This window comes from Lithobates pipiens, unplaced genomic scaffold, assembly GCF_037356315.1.
Source record: "Lithobates pipiens isolate NorthernLeopardFrog02 unplaced genomic scaffold, aLitPip1_a1.2 Scaffold_10, whole genome shotgun sequence".
Classification (NCBI taxonomy): domain Eukaryota; kingdom Metazoa; phylum Chordata; class Amphibia; order Anura; family Ranidae; genus Lithobates; species Lithobates pipiens.
Genome location: NW_027507686.1, coordinates 64,933,497 through 64,953,316, shown reverse-complemented (window position 1 = coordinate 64,953,316; position 19,820 = coordinate 64,933,497). Strand labels below are relative to the sequence as shown.

General features: G+C 45.7%; 1 protein-coding gene across 2 annotated transcripts in view; it reads left to right on the top strand.

The window, feature by feature from the left end:
- MACROD1 (mono-ADP ribosylhydrolase 1) overlaps nt 1-19,820 on the top strand; it is a 1,237,218-nt gene that overhangs the window by 979,978 nt on the left and 237,420 nt on the right. For both annotated transcript variants that reach the window (XM_077455769.1, XM_077455770.1), the window contains exon 4: nt 5,850-5,879. In XM_077455769.1, the coding sequence (XP_077311895.1) occupies nt 5,850-5,879 (30 nt within the window). The remainder of the gene's footprint in view (nt 1-5,849; nt 5,880-19,820) is intronic.

The following is a 19,820-nucleotide window of genomic DNA, read 5'->3' as shown; positions in this document are numbered from 1 at the left end:
AGGAGCGTACGGGCGCAGCCCCCCTATCATCCTAACCTACATGCAGGGATGCTGGATGCATGGATTCCAGTGGGCCAGAGGCTCTAATAGACTTCAAAGTAGGGTGGTCTCGGGGTAAAGAGCACTGCGCTCTGAGCCCACCCAGTTGTGTGACAAAAGGCAAATTAATATTTGCTATTTTCACACTAAATCCCCCCCCCCCCACCACCAATTAGGAAGCTGGTCATGAGAAAAGTTTCCCGATTGGTTGCAAGGAGAAGCAACTTTTTTGGCCAAGGTGGAGGAAGGAGAAGCATGGAGGGGAAGGCCGACCCAGCAGCCGCCATGATGGCTCATTTGCAGCGGCTCCCCCCTGCTGAGACAGGGGAGGGAGGAGGACGGGAGATCATAGTCATCCTGGGCAGGCAGGACATCTGCCCCCTAAAGTAAGAAGGCCGTCCGTCTCCCGCGTGGGTGGGGGGGGGGGGATTGCACTGTGGTATTCCCCACAATAATCTTCGGGGAGGCGTTGAATTTTCGAGTACCAGCCGCCACTGCCTGGACAGCAGAACTAAAGCTGTTGCATCACTGAGACTGCTGAGAGGGCATTGCTGTTATTGACCTGTTGTGGCTAGCAGACACTGAGCACATATGAACTGGACATCCAACTAGCAGTCTTTTCCACTGCAATTAGACTTTACTGGGACTGTACTCATATGCGCTACTGTAAAGACTGGGCCCCATTGCTATCCAGCTGAACACCTAGAGCAAAAGACTCTCCCCAGATAGCTGCCTTGGAAGAACTTTACTTGTCCATGGTAAAAGGTACCTCTGCAGGAAGTTCTGGGTCTTAGTGTAGCATTTCAGACGGAGTGCACTCTAACAGTATAGCCTACTGATTGCAGGAAAGTCATCACCATTCATCATTCTAAACTGCTATAATACAGTAACTTCTTTGTCTAGAGAATTGTGTTTGACCTACACTCTGCTCGTTCATGTATGTATCATCTGCTTTGTTACAAAATAATGCATTTCTTTATTCTTAACCAGTCTGGTGGTTGAACCCTATCTACTAAGCGGCTCTTGTGGAAGTAGCGCTACACATAGCACTGGACAGAATTTGTTTTAAGTTACTTTTAGACAGAAGTGCAACATAAAATATAAAAAAGGTGAACAATGAAATTATTCACAAAGTTTAGAAAACAGAAAAGGGTAGTGGGATTGGGGACCAGCAGGCATGAGATTTGGGTGTGAAGGACTTTAAAATATCTGAAGCCCAAACTTTTTTTTTACAGCTGAACACCGCACAAAACTTTAATTTAAATATATTCCTCAATAGCCACAAGGAATATAAAAATATTTTGTGTGCACCAGGCTCCAAATGCCTTTGCAAACTCCTTTTGGCAGATTTACTCTCTCTGTTTGTCTTGGTGACCCCCATCACTTAAACTGAAATTGAAATTGAATTGTCACCTAATTACGAATAGAGGTCTTCTGATGTGGATACTTTTTCTGGTGACAACTGTGCAAGAGGAAAATCTTAATGGGACACAGATGGCAAGAAAATCTAGATATACATTAAAGTAGTTGTTAAGGCTGGAGGTTTTTTATCTTCATGCATTCTATGCAGTGTTTTTCTCCCCCCCACAGCCCTACTCAATACTCACCTGAGCCCCCTCTTGATCCAGCAATGTGTATGGGAGCCTCAACTGTCCCAGGTCTCTCTCCCCTGATTGGCTATGACACTGCCTGCTGTCAATCACAGCCAGTGAGCCAATGAGAGGGGAGCAGGGGCATGGCCGAGCCACAAATGTATGTGTCTAAGGCCGCGTACACACGCGCGGACTGTTCGCCCAACTTTGTCCGTCCAACAGTTTCGGCAAACAGTCCGCTCAAACTTAGCATGGACGGACATGGCCACACACGACGGACGAACAGTTTGCTGAAACCGTGCGCGATGACGTGAACGGCACGTACGACGGGACGAAAAATACGACGTCCTATACACTGCATTATAGCTTTCGGCGTGAAAATCCTTTCTGAGCATGCGCGCAACTTTGTTTGACGAACAAGCCTACACACGAGCGGGCTGTTCGCTGAAACAAGGTTTCAGCGGACAGTTTTTCGGAAATTCCGAAAAACCTTGTCCGTCCAACTGTCCGCTGAAACTGTCCGCTGAAAGCCCACACACGAGCGGACTGTCCGCCCAAACACTGTTCAGCGGACAAAGTTGGGCGAACAGTCCGCCCGTGTGTACGCGGCCTTAGGAATGCATAGAGTGGGGCTCAGGAGCGAGCCCCCATAGCAAGTGACTTGTTATTGGGGGCTCTGGTCAAGGGGGAGGATCCATGAGTTCTGGCGGGGGACCCCAGAAGAAAAGGATCAGGGTTGCAAAACCTTTACAAAAAAGCAGGTAAGTGTGACAAGTTTGTTATTTAAAAAAAAAAAGCTGAAGCTTTAACATCATCTAGTATCTTATAATTTTATAGTATCTTATGGTATCTTAAATATTTGGCTCTGTAGGTTGCTATGTGAAACATGGTCATATACAACATCTCCCAAATATAAAATGACCTCCTTCCCACCCTATTGGAGCCATGGGTGCTTCAAAGGTGCAGCATTCTGTTGTTGATTTTAGAGCGGCTGTGTGAGTGGAGGTCGCACAGCAGCAACAATGATTTAGGGCAGGGGTCTCCAAACTTTCTAAGGAAAGGGCCAATTTACTGTCCTTCAGACTTTAGGGGGGCTGAACTGTTCCCAGTAGGAGTAAACAATGCCCGATCATTGGTATCAGGGGGAGAAACAAATGGTGTCAATGGAATGAATAGTGCCCCATTTTTGTTGTCAGTGGAAGGAATAGTGCCCCATTGTTGGTGTCAGTGGCAGGAAGTATGCTCTATTGTTGCTGTCAATGGCAGGAATAATGCCTCAAGGTCTGAATAAAGGCAAGCAAAGGGCTGCAGTTTGGAGACCACTGATTTAGGGGGACCTATCAATGAAGATACTGCCAGTCCCATCCACCATCACTGCAGAGGGACACAGCAGAGCTCACTGGCAACATGGCAGTGATGTCGCCACGCTTGTAATTCACTCATCACTTTCTCCAGCCTCATAACCTTATGTCCACACCTCTGTACACCTCTGTACGAACCTGGGGTAAGAAACACAAGCAACTGTACATTGAACCCACACCACACTGATCACTATAGCAATGCTCCGCAGGCCTTAACCTCCCTGGCGGTATGATTCAGTCTGGAATTAGGTGCTGAAAGCGGTACAATTATTTTGCATGGAAATTTGGCGTTTTATAATGTAGTCCTGTAATTCTTAGGAATAACTTTCTTAAATCTGTTCAAACCTAGTCTAGTAGACATCCCGGGTATGATAAAGTTTATAATATAATAAATAATAATAAAAATTATTCAATAATGTAATCAAATTCTAAAACACTGAATATGGGACATGTTTTGGTTGCTATGGACAATCTCCAAATTCCAGCCATAAAAAACAGTATTTACAATATAAAAGTGCATGCAGGGCACTGCACAGACCACTAGGGACAAAGGGGGTGTGTCATTTTTTAATACAGTACTGTAATCTGTAAGATTACAGTACTGTGTGTGTTTTGTGTCTTTCAACTTTTTTGAATTTGCCGCCGTTCTCCGCTCCCGTGCGCCGTAACGTCGCAGGGAACGGAGCTCGGCGGCATTCGGCACTGTGAATCGAGCGGAGGACAGCTCGATCACACAGCGCGGAGGACATCGCTGGATCCAGGGGACAAGGTAAGTAACTCTCCCTGTGTCCTCCCTGTATCCAGCGATGCAATCCCGATTCTGGCTCGGGGTTACCGCTCCTGTTAGTAAAATCCCAACCCGAGCCAGACTCGGGATTACCGCCAGGGAGGTTCATGTAGAAATGTAATAAATGCACATTTCTTTATTTTAGCATTGTTCATGCACTTATTATTGTTTTCCAAAAGATGGACTATGCGTTTAAAGGGCTATCTCACCTTTTCAGTAAAAATTAAAAGGTGAACGAACACTGTACACCAGGGATATGCAATTAGCGGACCTCCAGCTGTTGCGGAACTACAAGTCCCATGAGGCATAGCAAGACTATGGCAACTACAAGCATGACACCTAGAGGCAGAGGCATGATGGAACTTGTAGTTTTGTAACAGCTGGAGGTCCGCTAATTACATATCCCTGCTGTACACCCTCAACACCCCCTGGTTCCCACTGCTCGTGCCTCCAGTTTCACCATCCACAGTCCAGTGCAGCATTCCTGGGGTTTTAAAAAATGCACCCTTCTTTCTTTACTGTCCCTAGGAATGCTTAGATGAATCGGAGTGGTTCTTATTGGTCAGCATGATAACGTGCATACACTGACCAATTAGAACCTCTTTGATCATCCATCCCAGTGTCCCTTGGAAAGTAGGAGAAAGCACAGCACAGTTATTAAACCCCAGGACGGCTGCACTGGGCTGCATAGATGGCTAAACTGTATCACCCACAGAGGTAAGTGTAGTGGGGACCAGGGTGGGTGGGGGGCGGTGGGGACTAGGGTGAACAGAGTTGGTTCACCTTTTTGTTTTGTTTTTTGGGAAACTAGAACATACACTTTGGGATTGCGTACTAGCAGAAACAAGGTACTTTGGGGTTAATTTACTAAAGGCCAATAGATTGTGCACTTTGCAATTGCTCCACAGCTTAGTAAATGAGGTAAAGCTTCACGTTATGAGGCATACCCAATCACCTGCAATGAAAATTAAACAAAAAAAAAAACAGCATTTGTGCTTGCACATGATTGGACGATGGAAGTTTGCAGAGCCTCCCCTCATTTACTAAGCTCTGGAGCAACTGCACTTTCAAAGTGCACAGTCTAATTTGTCTTTAGCAAATCAACCTCAAAGTGTAACCCAGATCCCTACTGGGTCCGCTACACACATTGCACTCATTTCCGACAGATGGAAACAACTGTATCATGCTGTGGCTTGCTTTCCATGCTGAAGACTCATAGGTGGGACTATGTAGCAGCACCCTTGGGATCCAGAGCTTGAAAAATGTGATTGCATATAAGTCTTTTAGTTGCAATAAACTAGAGCCATAAGCAACCATAGCATAGCACTAAATCCTGCCATTGGTAAATGGTAGTGGCTTAAGCCATAGGGACTTACAATTCTGATGGTCGTTTCCTATGGCCCAGTTATCACGTCATTGATCAAAATCTTATGCAAGAAGGAGCTTTTTTTTTCCCCATAAAGATTTTAAATGGATGGAACTCCCTAAACGCTATATTAGATTGTGAGCTTGGTAGAGCAGGTGCTGCAGACAGGTTTATTCTTTTGGCATTTATATATAGCCAGAGTGCTCTTTTATTGGCAAGGGAATGTAACCTCCTCTCTTTTTCATGTAGCTTGTGATCCCTGTTTCCCTTGTCGCTCTATCTTATTTTACCCTCTGTATTAATCTAACAAACGATGTGCCCTCCAGTGCTGGGAATAAGGGAACTCTCATTAATTATACTCAAGATACTGGAAAGGAAGAGGGGGTGCAAGTAAACGAGCTGAGAAAAATGGATGCAGGGAAGAGACTTCTAAAAGACTTGTTAACTCTGACTGAGTTAACCTTTTAGCTGTTAATTGTTCAGCAACACTCTACATTTCTGAGAGATCCTGTTCCCACAGGCAATAAACATGCTAAGATACCAAGAGAATTGCAAAGTATGGGATTTTTTTTTATTGCTTTATTTCTTTTGCGTTCTGCTGTTAATCTAACAATTTTTCTTTCTCTTTTTTTTTCCCCTATTTTCTCCTTGCATTTCCCTTTTCCACCCACCCTTCTACCCATCTCCCTTGCTTTCTCTCCTAGCTAAGAATACCCTCTTGGGAGGTGGAGGAGGTAAGTCTATGTTTGTTTGTCTTCTGTTCCCTGTGAGACACATTACATTCTATTCATGTGTCAGCAATAGACAACACTAGCTGTCAGCTGTATTTCCATCTGCAGCTCTTAGCAGTCACAAAGCTTTACTCTAGTAGCATGCACAGTTCATTGAAATTCTGGGGTTCCAAACTCGACACGGAATGCACAAATAAAAAACGCACAAGGTTCTGTTGTTAAAACACATAGTACAGTGGATACAATGCAGGTTCAAGATGTAAAAAGCCTTGCAGAGTTTTTTGATATGTTGACTGACAGCTGATAGGACTTACATTCTGATATTTTGTGCTGCTGATCTGGCGTAGGCTTTAGTTTAATCGTAGTTCATTAGGTTCATATACCAAAAAAATTTACAAAAATAACGGTTACAGTGGTCTCCAGAGCATAGCTCCCAAATGTCCCTGATTTAAATTGCTGCATTTGTAAATTTCAAAAGCCAGTATAAAGGAATAGTAGTGGTAACGTTCGTTTGTACAATTCTTCTTTAAGGGGGCATGGCAGAGGGGTTTCCTCAGGGCCGTCTTTAAGGCAGGGCAAAAGGAGCAGCTGCCCTGGGCCCTGTCATTGTTGTGGGGCCCAAAGCAGCTGCCTCATACTTGCCAACTATCCCAGTTTAAATCCCCTTGTCCTTTGAAGTTTTAGTCCTGTGCTGTGTCCCGATATCTCAGTGTGAAGTGCTGCTACTAATGCTGCCCAGCTCTGCTCTATTATTGTGTACTCACCTGCAGACTCTGTGTTTACATGTGAAAAAAACGGCATTCATAAGCAAATAGCTGGCGGCATTGATATGTAAATAAAGGCGCCATTCATATGTATATCATGCCCCCTGCAGTGAGGAGATGATTTTGCTGTAACCTCTAGCAATCAATCATTCAGCAGTACTACTGTACAGTAATCTCTAGAAACCAATTAACAAGCAGAAATCATTTCCTGTAACCTCTAGCAACTAATCAGTGAGCTGTAATGTGTGCTGTAACCTCTAGCAACCAGTCAGTATGCAGTAACGATATGCTGTAACCACTGGCAACCAATCACAATTGCTTCCTGATCTGATACAGTAAACTGATTTTAAGTCTACCTGCTGTTCAGTGTATGTCTCAGAGCAAGTGGAGAGGGAAATTGCATGATGGGGGGGGGGGGGGCCCAAGAAATATTTTGCCCATGGTCCAATCAATATTAAAGATGGCCCTGAGGTTAGGATTTGACTGGAATTCGACTTTAACGACTCCCGCCCGCTATTTAGCAATATGACCACCTCAAAGTGGTTTAATTATCCTGACTGGACATCATATGACGTCCAGCAGGAAAAGCCCGTGCGCAGCCCAGCGGTTGGTGGTGTGGTGTGTCAGTCTGACACACCGCATCTCTGATCTCGGTAAAGAGCCTCTGACCTAGGCTCTGTACCATGTGATCAGGTGTGTCCAATCACAACTGATTAGAATGTAAACAGGAAGAGATGTTAATCGGCTTTTCCTCCACTCGCACTGACAGAGAAAAGTAGAGGAGAGCCGATCGGCTGCTCTCCTAATAGGGGGGACTGCGCTGATAATCAGCACTGATAATCAGCACATTGATTATCAGTGCAGACCCACCAAGGATGCCCACTAGAGCCCACTAGGGTTGCCCACCCATGACCACCAGGTATACCCACCCATGACCACCAGGTATACCCACCCATGTCCAACAGGGATGCCAATCAGTGACATTCAGAAATGCCTGCCAGTGCCTCCTTATCAGTGCCACCTTTCATTGCACATCAGTGCCGCCTAGGAGTGCCCATCAGTGCTGCATATTAATAGTGCCTCTAATGCTGCGTACACACGATTGGACTATCCTGCAGACTTGGTCCGGTGGACCAGAGTCCTCCGGACAATCCGCCCGTGTGTGGGCTCCGGCAGACTTTTTTTTTCAAAAGTCCGGCGGATTTAGAAAGAAGTTTTGACTCAAAAAGCGTCTGTGCGCTAGTCTGACGGACTTTTGAAATGAACGGACTTGCTCACACAGAGAAATGTCCATTCATTTTGAACACGGCTCCAGGTAGACGGACTAGCGCAGGAGGTCACTGTCGCCACCTCCATCGGCGAGATTGACACGTCGCTAGCCCCGTCATCAGGTATGGACTTAAAGGGAAAGCCCTTCGCCAAAAAAAACGGCATGGGGTCCCTCCCAAAGTCCTTATCAAACCCTCATCTGAGCAGGTAGCCTGGCCGGTCAGGAAAGGGGGTGGGGACGAGCGAGCGCCCCCCCCCCTCCTGAGCTGTACCGGGCCACGCGCCCTCAACATGAGGGGTGCTTTGTCCAATAGGGATGCCAATCAGTGCCCATTACTGGCCCCCCACCCTACGTGAATGAGTATTGTCCCTATATAGGGGTCTATATAGTATATATAGTATTGTCCCCCTCTTCGTTTCTTCTTGCCGGGCCTGCACTTTCTTCTTCTAGCTCTTTTACTAGCGGTGACCCAGTCTTCTGTCACCACCTTCTCTTCTCTTCTCTTCTTCTCTTCTTCTTCTCTTCTTCTTCCTTGAGATGTTGACTCGATTCTCTCTCCGGCCGCAATGACAGAGACGCGTTGTTCGGCGACTTCTATAGGGACAAGGGGCGGGGTCACTGGGTGATGTCACATGGTGACCCCCCACCCCCTTATGATGTCACGGTCCCAGCATCCTCCGGGACTGTGACATCATAAGGGATGGGGACATCACCCGGTGACCCCGCCCCTTGTCCCTATATAAGTGGCCGCACAACACGTCCCTGCCATTGCAGCTGGAGAGAGCGTCGAGTCAACATCTCAAGGAAGAAGAGAAGGCGACTGCGACGGAAGACCGGGCCACCGCTAGTAAAAGAGCTATAGGAAGATAGCGGAGGCCCGGCAAGAAGAGGGGTACAAGACCCCAGAGGAGGGGGACAAGACCCCCGAAGTTGGAAGAAGACCCCCCGGGCGGCGGCGACGAAGAAGAAAGCCGGGCTCCTCAGCTAGTAAAAGAGCTAGAAAAAGAGCAGAAGATAGCGGAGGAGTCCGGCGAGAAGACCCCCCAAGACAGAAGACCACCGGAGCTGTGCAATAAATTATTTTAAAAACATATGTTGTGTTTTTTTCTTTACGCTTTTTTACACCAGGTGAATGGGTAGGGGTACATGGTACCCCAATACTCATTCACATAGGGTGGGGGCCGGTATCTGGGGGCCCCCTTATTAAAAGGGCTCCTGGATTCCGATAAGCCCCCCGCCCGCAGACCCCAACAACCAACGGCCAGGGTTGTAGGTAAGAGGCCCTTATCCTCATCAACATGGGGACAAGGTGCTTTGTGGTGGGGGGCCCCCCTTCCCCAAAGCACCCCCCATGTTGAGGGCACGCAGCCTGGTACGGCTCAGGAGGGGGTGCGCTCACTCGTCCCCACCCCCTTTCCTGACCGGCCAGGCTACATGCTCGGATAAGGGTTCGATATGGACTTTGGGGGGACCCCCACACCATTTTTTCAGCGTAGGGCTTCCCCTTTAAGTCCATACCAGGTGACGGGGCTAGCGAGGTGTCAGTCTCGCCCATGGAGGTGGCGACATTGACCTCCTTCGCGAGTTCCGTCTACCTGGAGCCACGTTCAAAATGAACGGACTTTCCTCCATGTGTGGGCAAGTCCGTTCATTTCAAAAGTCCGGCGGTTTGTCTGCCAGAAAAGTCCAGTCGTGTGTGGGCAGGTCTGCTCGTTCGGAAAGTCCGGCGGACCTCAGCTGCAAAGTCCGGCGGGTGTTCCGACTAGGTTCACCGTACTATGTCGGATAGTCCGATCGTGTGTACGCGGCATAAGAAAATTTCTAAATTTTCTGTATTTTTTTATTTGTTTAGCAAAAAATAAAAACCGCAGAGGTAATCAAATACCACCAAAAGAAAGCTCTATTTGTGGGAACAAAATGTGTTGCATGACTGAGTAATTGTCATTCAAACTGTGACAGCGCTGAAAGCTGAAAATTGGCCTGGAAAGGAGGGTGGGGGGGGGGTGCCCTGTCTTGAAGTGGTTAACCAGTTCCCGACACACGCTGATGTACATCGGCAGAATGGCACGGGCAGGCATATTGGCGTACAGGTACGTCCAATCTTCAATGCCGCCCTGCCATCGCGAGTGTGCCACCGGCGGCACGCTCGCGTGCTGGTCGGCACCCCCTGTGAGTCCGGTCGTGGGTCCCGCGGACTCCATCGCCGCGGGCATACCTGCGATTGTCTCACGGGACGGATGAATGGAGGAAATGCAGTGTAAACAGCATTTCCCCATTCTGCCTAGCAACTAGTGACGCTGATCTCTGCTCCATGTGATTGGAGCAGAGATCAGTGTTCACTAAATGAAAGCCCAGCCCCCACACAATTAGTAACACACCCCTAGGAACACTTAACCCCTACACTGCCACCCACTGGTTAACCCCTTCACTGCCAGTGTCATTTACACAGGAATCACTGTATTTATATAGCAGTGATTGCTGTATAACTGACAATAGTCCCAAAAATGTGTCAAAAATGTCCAATGTGTCTGCCGCAATGTCACAGTCACAACAAAAATCGCTGATCGCCGCCATTACTAGTAAAAAAAAAAAGATAATAAAAAATTATTAATAAAAATGCCATAAAACTATCCCTATATTGTAAATGCTGTAACTTTTGCGCAAACCAATCAGTAATTGCTTATTGCGATTTTTTTTTACCAAAAATATATCGAAGAATACGTATCGGCCCAACCTGAGGGAAAAAAATGTTTTTTTATATATTTTTGGGGGATATTTATTATAGCAAAAAGTAAAAAATAATGTGTTTTTTCAAAATTTATCCCAAAAAATAAAAACCGCAGAGGTGATCAAATACCACCAAAAGAAAGCTCTAATTGTGGGAAAAAAAGGACATCAATTTTGTTTTGGGGCCACGTCGCACGACCGCGCAATTGTCAGTTAAAGCGACGCAGTGCCGAATCGCAAAAAGTGGTCTGGTCTTTGACCAGCAAAATGGTCCGGTCTCTAAGTGGTTAAAGTGGTTGTAAACCTCAGACATGATGAACAAAGCATACAGTAAATACTTTAATGGAGTATAGTTTTACTCTAACCTACACTTCCATCAGGCAATTTTTTTATTTTTTTATTTTGTATAGGGTAAAGGTGGGTAATAACCCCTATCAGTGTTTTTACCATTTGTGTCCCATTGGGGAGATTTCAATTTACTTCCGGTCCCAAAGCCAAAACAGGAAGTGACAGGAAATCCCTGGTTGTCACCAGAACTAATGTACCCAATTGCAAGATGTCTCCTCTATTCCTGTTTTGGCGACAACCCAAAATTTGGGATTTTCTTTCATGACTGCTGAGGCGCAATGGGCTTACCGTATTTGCTGGCGTATACGACGACCCCTATTTTTTCAGTGAAAACTTAGGTTTTGGGCTATATTCGTCGTATAAGACTACCCCCTTCCGAGGCAACACCATAAAAAAAAAACATCAGACTTAACATCAGATTTGATTTAAACACGGTAATTTTAATGAAAATGGTTGACATTCTGGTACTTAACCACTTCAATACCGGGCACTTAAACACCTTCCTGCCCAGACCAATTTTGAGCTTTCAGCGCTGTCGCACTTTGAATGACAATTGCGCGGTCATGCTACACTGTACCCAAATGAAATTTTTATCATTTTTTTCCCCACAAATAGAGCTTTCTTTTGGTGGTATTTGATCACCTCTGCGGTTTTTATTTTTTGCTAAACAAATAAAAAAATACCGAAAATTTTGAAAAAAAAAAAGTTTTTTTTGTTTCAGTTTCAAAACTTTGCAAATAAGTAAGTTTTCTCCTTCACTGATGGGCACTGATGGGGTTACACTGATGGGCAATGATAAGGCGGCACTGATGGGCACCGATGAGGTGGCACCAATGAAGTGGCACTGATGAGGTGGCATTGATGGACACCGATATGTGGCACTGATGGGTGGCACTGATGGGCGACACGGATGGGCACTTATAGGTGGCACAAATTGGCACGGATTGGCATGGATGGGCATGGATAGGTGGCACAGGTGGGCATGGGTTAGGCGGCACAGGTGGTCATGGGTAGGCGGCACAGGTGGGCATGGGTAGGCGGCACAGGTGGGCATGGGTAGGTGGCACAGGTGGGCATGGGTAGGCGGCACAGGTGGGCATGGGTAGGCAGCACAGGTGGGCATGGGTAGGCACTGATAGGCGGCACAGATGGGAACTGATCGGCATCGGCGGCATTGTATTATAATATATTGTACTAATGGATGCCAATCAGTGCCAATCAATGCATGCCAATCAGTGATGCCCATTGTGGGCACTGATTGGCATCCATTATGGGCACTGATTGGCATCCATTGTGGCACTGACTGCAATCCCTGGTGGTCTAGGGTGGCATACCTTGTCCTTGGCATCCCTGGTGGTCTGGTGGTGTCCCTGGTGGTCCAGTGTGGGCATCCTCAGGGGGGCTGTCCTGATAATCGATCAGCACAGACCCCCCCTGTCAGAGGAGCAGCTGATCGGCTCTCCTCTACTCGCGTCTGACAGACGCGAGTGAGGAAAAGCCGATCACCGGCTTTTCCTATTTACACTGTGATCAGCCGTGATTGGACACGGCTGATCACGTGGTAAAGAGTCTCCGTCGGAGACTCTTTACCGAGATCGTAGTTGCCGGGTGTCAGACTGACACCCCGCAACAACGATCGCCGCGATGCGCGCCCCCGGGGGCGCGCAGCGGCTCATAATCCTGATCACGTCATATGACGTCCGGTCAGGATTATGGAACCACTTTGCCGCCGTCTATTTGCTATAGGGCGGGCGGCAAGTGGCTAAAATCCTTCAAAATCCTCTTCATGTTCATCCTCTAACATCATAAGTTCATCAATGACATCTTGTGGTACATTTGTAAGACAATCATCATATGGATCCAATTCCACATCAGATGGTGTGGCTTCAGCTTCGGCTTCCCCTTCATCTTGCCACAAATCATCGTCCTCCATACCATCCAATGAATTTGATATGCCACACTTCTTGAAAGACTTGATTACTTTTTCTGCATCAATATCATTCCAGGCTTTTATGACAAAGGTGCACAAAATGTCCAACTATGGAGCACGCATGTTTCCTCCTTTTGTGAATGACTTTGTGCCGCTAACCCTCCACTCATTCCATTGTTCTCGAATTCAAATCTTTAAATGGCTTGTTCAGGCACACATCCAGTGGCTGTACCAACAATGCCAATCCTCCGCTGCATCAGTGTTTATTCTTTTCAGCCTTTCCTTTGTACTGGGAGTTAAATGAGCCCTGAACATATCCCACACCAATAGGTTACGTTCTCGACGAAGTCCACCTGGTCGTCTACTCCATACATTTTCAAGCCTTAGCTTTACCCCTTCTTCATCCATCCAGCCTTTTTCATTCACATGTACAAAAACTCCAACGGGGAACTTGATTTTCAGCATTCTTTTTCATTTGAAAATAATCATGGGTCTTAGTTTGGCACCATCAGCTGTACATGCTAGTACCACTGTAAAACTGGACTTCTCATGTCCTGTTGTTTTAATTAACACCGTTTTGGCACCTTTTGAATTGACTGTTTTATTTCCAACCATATTGAAATTCATAGGAGTTTCATCCATATTTCCAATCTGACTTAACGCAGAGCCATGTTTCTTGCACTGTTCTATTACATATCAATGGAAATTACTTACTTTGCTTTCAAGATCTGCATGTCATTTTTGTGCAAATTTGGCCTCAGTACCAGATGCCTTTCCAAGAAGCAACAACACCAGGATATAGTAGCCTTAAATCCTTTACTGTGATCTGGGTTCGATTCGGCCCACTGAAGTGCAAAAATGCGTATGTTGTTTTGTGTCACTACAAAACCATTGTGACAATGCTCATGCACCATGTCTGCTACATGCTTCTCGAATTCTGGCCAATGTGGGGTGCCTCTTCTGAATGCACACTTAGCCCTTGGCATACTCTTTAATGCATCATCCTTTGCTTTCCAGTCTCGGACCATCTTTTCCGTTACTCCATATTGTCTTTCAGCAGCGCAGTTATTATTTTCCTTGGCAAAGTTTACAACTTTGAGCTTGAAACTGGCTTCATGTTTCCTTCTCTTTGCTGGATCCATGCTGGGGCCCTGTCTATCAGTCATTTCACTCTACAGGAGATCTGAAATCTGTCAGGTATTGTAATCTGTCAGGTATTACGGTATCACTTTTATGAAATCGAAAAGGAAACTGGTGAACTACAAGTCCCAGAGATCCCACAATTGGTAGGTAGCAACGATGTCTTCCCACCAAAGCACCATAAATCATACCAGTACGGTATTTTATATGAAGGGGAGATCTGGAGCTGCATGTGCAGTACAGGATGTTGGCTACCGGTATACACAGTATATGATGCTTTGTTACCGTATGTACAGTAGTGCCAGGTACTCACAGTATATGACGCTTTGTAATACACTGTACAGTAGCGGCAGGTAGACACAGTATATTATTTGTAATTCCGGTACAGTAGTGCCAGGTATACACAGTATACGGTAATATGGTGCTTTGTTAGTAGGTACATTATATATGATGCTTTGTTAGTAGGTACAGTACGGTATATATGATGCTTTGTTAGGTACGGTACAGTATATATGATGCTTTGTTACTGCTTGTCAAGTTGTCACTGAGGAATACCATCTATTACTTCCTCCCTGGTAAAACTTTTGATGTACGGCTTTTAAATCAATAACAAAAGAAGTACAGTATACCGGTATTTTGTTTGGTTCCAGTACACAGAATACAGTGTGCATACAGTGTGCACCACTGAGCCAATCACGGCAGGCAATGCATTTTACTAATCAGTTAATGGATGCAAAGCCTGCTCGGATTGGCAGAGTCTGTGACATCATCAGCCCGCGCTGCTCCGACTCATGTATATCCTGCTCGGATTGGCAGAGGTTGTACTCCAATCCGATCTGAGCAGGCTTAACAGGCTCTGCATTCAGCAACAGAGTGCCACGCCTGCCAGGATTGGCTGAGCGGCGCACACTGTATGCATACAGCATTACTGAGCACCAGGCGGGTTTCACATCCACCTGGCGGCATCTTCACCCAATACCGAGCACCTGGCAGACTTCACATCCATCTGGTGGTCTCTTCACCCAGTACCGAGCACCCGACGGGCTTTACATCCATCTGGCGGCCTCTTCACCAGGTACTGAGCATCCGGCGGGCTTTATATCCATCTGGTGGCCTCTTCACCAGGTACTGAGCACCCGGCGGGCTTCACATCCATCTTGCGGCCTCTTCATCCGGCGTATAAGACGACCCCCGGTTTTTGGCTGTGTAATATAAAATGTAAAAGTCATCTTATACGCCGGCAAATAAGGTAGGTCCCAATTAACGTAACACAAAGGGATCAAATCCCCCACCACCCTTGCCCTTTACCCCATTAAATAAGACACTTAGGTTGATTAGATTGAAAAGGGCAAGGCCACAGCTTTATTAAATTCCAACACATACCATGTAAACACATTTAACCAGTGCCAGTCACAGTCGTGTGAGCACTTAACCAAAAGAGGGAAGTGGGGCCTGTTATTACCATAAGTGCTGGAGAGAGAGCCTACTTCCAATTTTCCATGAAGGGCATAGCCCATTACATCAACTTTAACTGCTGGTAAGGTCAAGAAAACTGCCAACCGCTCGTCAGTTAATAACCGACAAGCGCCCCACCGCAGCCAGCGCCTGTCCCACACCTCGTTGCAGGCCAAGGTTGAATATGTCCAATCCAATGTCATTAAGGTGAACGCCATCCGATCTCAACAGATCATCATTAGTACCCTCCAGATCCTTGTGACAGATGACGAACCCACCTATTTGCCATACAAACTTGGCGACCTGATTGTTCACTTTTCGGCGAAAGCATTCTAGCCAGGGGGCCAGGTATTTCCCTAGCCCACAGCAGACGAGGCACGATTTCAAAGCGAATGAGCACCAAATTGGTATAAACTGCATAGCACTGAGCAATGTCCCACTTGATGGCAGAGATCAAGTCCACAAAACGCGTATAACCCACATCATTCCCCTCAGCGTGGAGAATCAAGATGATGTGGCCAGCTCTTCCAACGACTCTTCCGAAAGACCCAGAATTCAATGGGGCACACGTTCCCTGAGCTCAGGCCCTTCCCATCCCACATGTCCCAACCAATCGTTCCCCTTGTCATGCACCTAACCATGCCCCCATCAGTCAAGGCTCTCTTTTTCTTGGGAGGTGACTCAAGAGGCCTTCACTCTTGGTGATAACGGTAAACATGACAGAGGGTGAATCTCCATAATGGGGACACAAACAGTAAAATTGTGACGGGTTCTAATCTCTCTCCACTCTAAGTAAGGTTTTTGCCTTTGGTTATTCTTTAAAACTGAATGATTCCATTGGATTAGCTGAACTATGAATGCAAATGACAAATGTGCCTTTCAACAACATTAAAGCGATTGCAAACCTTCATTTTTTTTCAAAATAAAAAACATATCATACTTACCTCCACTGTGCAGTTCGTTTTGCACAGTGTGGCCCCCGATCCTTCTCTTCTGGAGTCCCCCGGCGGCACTTGCGGCTCCTCCTCGCATCGGTAAACCCACTGGGAGAAGCGATCTCTGACTCCCGGGGGGTTTCCTTGAGGGCACGCTCCCGAGTCACAGTCACAGACACAGAATGCCGGACTTGGCCAGCGTCATTGGATTTGATAGACAGCAGCTGGAGCCAATGTTTTGCTGCTATCCATCTATCCAATCAAGAGCCAAGAACCCTGAAAAGGGCTCAGGTGAGTAAAACAGTGAGGAGGGGGAGCTGGGGGGCCAGTCAGTGTGAGAAGCTTTTATGCTCTAAATGCAGCACCCAGTATGCTGTGCTGTATGTTACCCATTCCTTACCTCTGCACACTATGTGTTATGTTGTTCAATATATACAGTGCCTTGCGAAAGTATTCGGCCCCCTTGAACTTTTCAGCCTTTTGCCACATTTCAGGCTTCAAACATAAAGATATAAAATTTTAATTTTTTGTGAAGAATCACCAACAAGTGGGACACAATTGTGAAGTGGAATGAAATCTATTGGATTTTTGAAACTTTTTTAACTAATAAAAAAATGAAAAGTGGGGCGTGCAAAATTATTCGGCCCCCTTGCTTAATACTTTGTAGAGCCACCTTTTGCTGCGATTACAGCTGCAAGTCGCTTGGGGTATGTCTCTATCAGTTTTGCACATCGAGAGACTGAAATTCTTGCCCATTCTTCCTTGCAAAACAGCTCGAGCTCAGTGAGGTTGGATGGAGAGCGTTTGTGAACAGCAGTTTTCAGCTCTTTCCACAGATTCTCGATTGGATTCAGGTCTGGACTTTGACTTGGCCATTCTAACACCTGGATACGTTTATTTGTGAACCATTCCTATGTAGATTTTGCTGTATGTTTGGGATCATTGTCTTGTTGGAAGATAAATCTCCGTCCCAGTTTCAGGTCTTTTGCAGACTCCAGCAGTTTTTCATCCAGAATGGTCCTGTATTTGGCTGCATCCATCTTCCCCTCAATTTTAACCATCTTCCCTGTCCCTGCTGAAGAAAAGCAGGCCCAAACCATGATGCTGCCACCACCATGTTTGACAGTGGGGATGGTGTGTTGAGGTTGATGAGCTGTGTTGCTTTTACGCCAAACATATCGTTTTGCATTGTGGGCAAAAAGTTTGATTTTGGTTTCATCTGACCAGAGCACCTTCTTCCACATGTTTGGTGTGTCTCCCAGGTGGCTTGTGGCAAACTTTAGACAAGACTTTTTATGGATATCTTTGAGAAATGGCTTTCTTCTTGCCACTCTTCCATAAAGGCCAGATTTGTGCAGTGTACGACTGATTGTTGTCCTATGGACAGACTCTCCCACCTCAGCTGTAGTTCTCTGCAGTTCATCCAGAGTGATCATGGGCCTCTTGGCTGCATCTCTGATCAGTCTTCTCCTTGTCTGAGCTGAAAGTTTAGAGAGACGGCCAGGTCTTGGTAGATTTGCAGTGGTCTGATACTCCTTCCATTTCAAAATGATCGCTTGCACAGTGCTCCTTGGGATGTTTAAAGCTTGGGAAATCTTTTTGTATCCAAATCTGGCTTTAAACTTCTCCACAACAGTATTACGGACCTGCCTGGTGTGTTCCTTGGTCTTCATGATGCTCTCCGCGCTTTCAACAGAACCCTGAGACTATCACAGAGCAGGTGCATTTATACAGAGACTTGATTACACACAGGTAGATTCTATTTATCACCATCAGTGGGCAGCACAGTGGTGTAGTGGTTAGCACTCTCATCTAGCAGTAAGAAGGGTCACTGTTTCGAATCCCAACCATGACACTACCTGCCTGGAGTTTGCATGTTCTCCCTGTGCCTGCGTGGGTTTCCTCCGGGTACTCTGGTTTCCTCCCACAATCCAAAGACATGCAGGTAGGTTAATTGGCTTCTGTCCAAAATTGACCCTAGTATATGAATGGGGACCTTGGATTGTGGGCTCCTTGAGGGTAGGAACCAATGTGAGTGTGCATTGTACAGGGATAGGGACAATTGTAGACACTCACTCAGGTTGAACTGGATGGACTGGTGTCTTTATTCAACCTTACTAACTATGAAACTATGAAACATCTGAGCAGACCATAGACATAGCAGTTGTTTAATGTGAGTCATTTAGGACACCATTGGATCATTCAGAGATCCTCGCTGAACTTCTGGAGTGAGTTTGCTGCACTGAAAGTAAAGGGGTCGAATAATTTTGCACGCACCACTTTTCAGTTTTTTTTTTTGCTAAAAAAGTTTAAAATATCCAATAGATTTCGTTCCACTTCACAATTGTGTCCCACTTGTTGGTGATTCTTCACAAAAAATAAAATTTTTATATCTTTATGTTTGAAGCCTGAAATGTGGCAAAAAGTTGAAAAGTTCAAGGGGGCCGAATACTTTCGCAAGGCACTGTACTCCTGATTCTGAATGAATTTTCAGCACACTGTTATACACCCTTTCTAGCAAGCAGGAATTTGTATTTCACATACATTGCAATACATGTTTAACCACTTTCAGACCGGACCATTTTGCTGGTAAATGACCAGAGGTCTTTTTACACTTTGGCACTGCGCTGCTTTAACTGGTAATTGCGCGGTCATGCAATGTTGTACCCAAACAAAATTTGCGTCCTTTTCTTCCCACAAATAGAGCTTTCTTTTGATGGTATTTGATTGCCTCTGCGATTTTTATTTTTTGCGATATAAACGTAAAAAGACCGCAAATTTTGAAAAAAAATGATATTTTCTACTTTTTGTTATTAGAAAAATCCAATAAACTCAATTTTAGTCATACATTTAGGCCAAAATGTATTCAGCCACATGTCTTTGGTAAAAAAAAAGTCAATAATTGTATATTTATTGGTTTGCGCAAAAGTTGTCACATCTACAAACTAAGGTACGTTTTCTGGAATTTACGCAGCTTTTAGTTTACGACTGCCTATCTCATTTCTTGAGGTGCTAAAATGACAGGGCAGTACAAAACCCCCCCAAATGACCCCATTTTGGAAAGTAGACCCCCTAAGGAAATTGATAAGAGGCATGTTGAGCCCATTGAATATTTTATTTTTTTGCCTCAAGCGATTGAATAATGACAAAAAAAAATTTTTTTTTTTTTTTTTACACAAAGTTGTCACTAAATGATATATTGCTCACACATGCTATGGGCGTATGTGAAATGACACCCCAAAATAAATTCTGCTGCTTCTCCTGAGTACGGGGATACCACATATGTGGGACTTTTTGGGAGCCTAGCCGCGTACAGGGCCCCGAAATCCAAGCACCGCCTTCAGGCTTTCTAAGGGCGTAAATTTTTGATTTCAC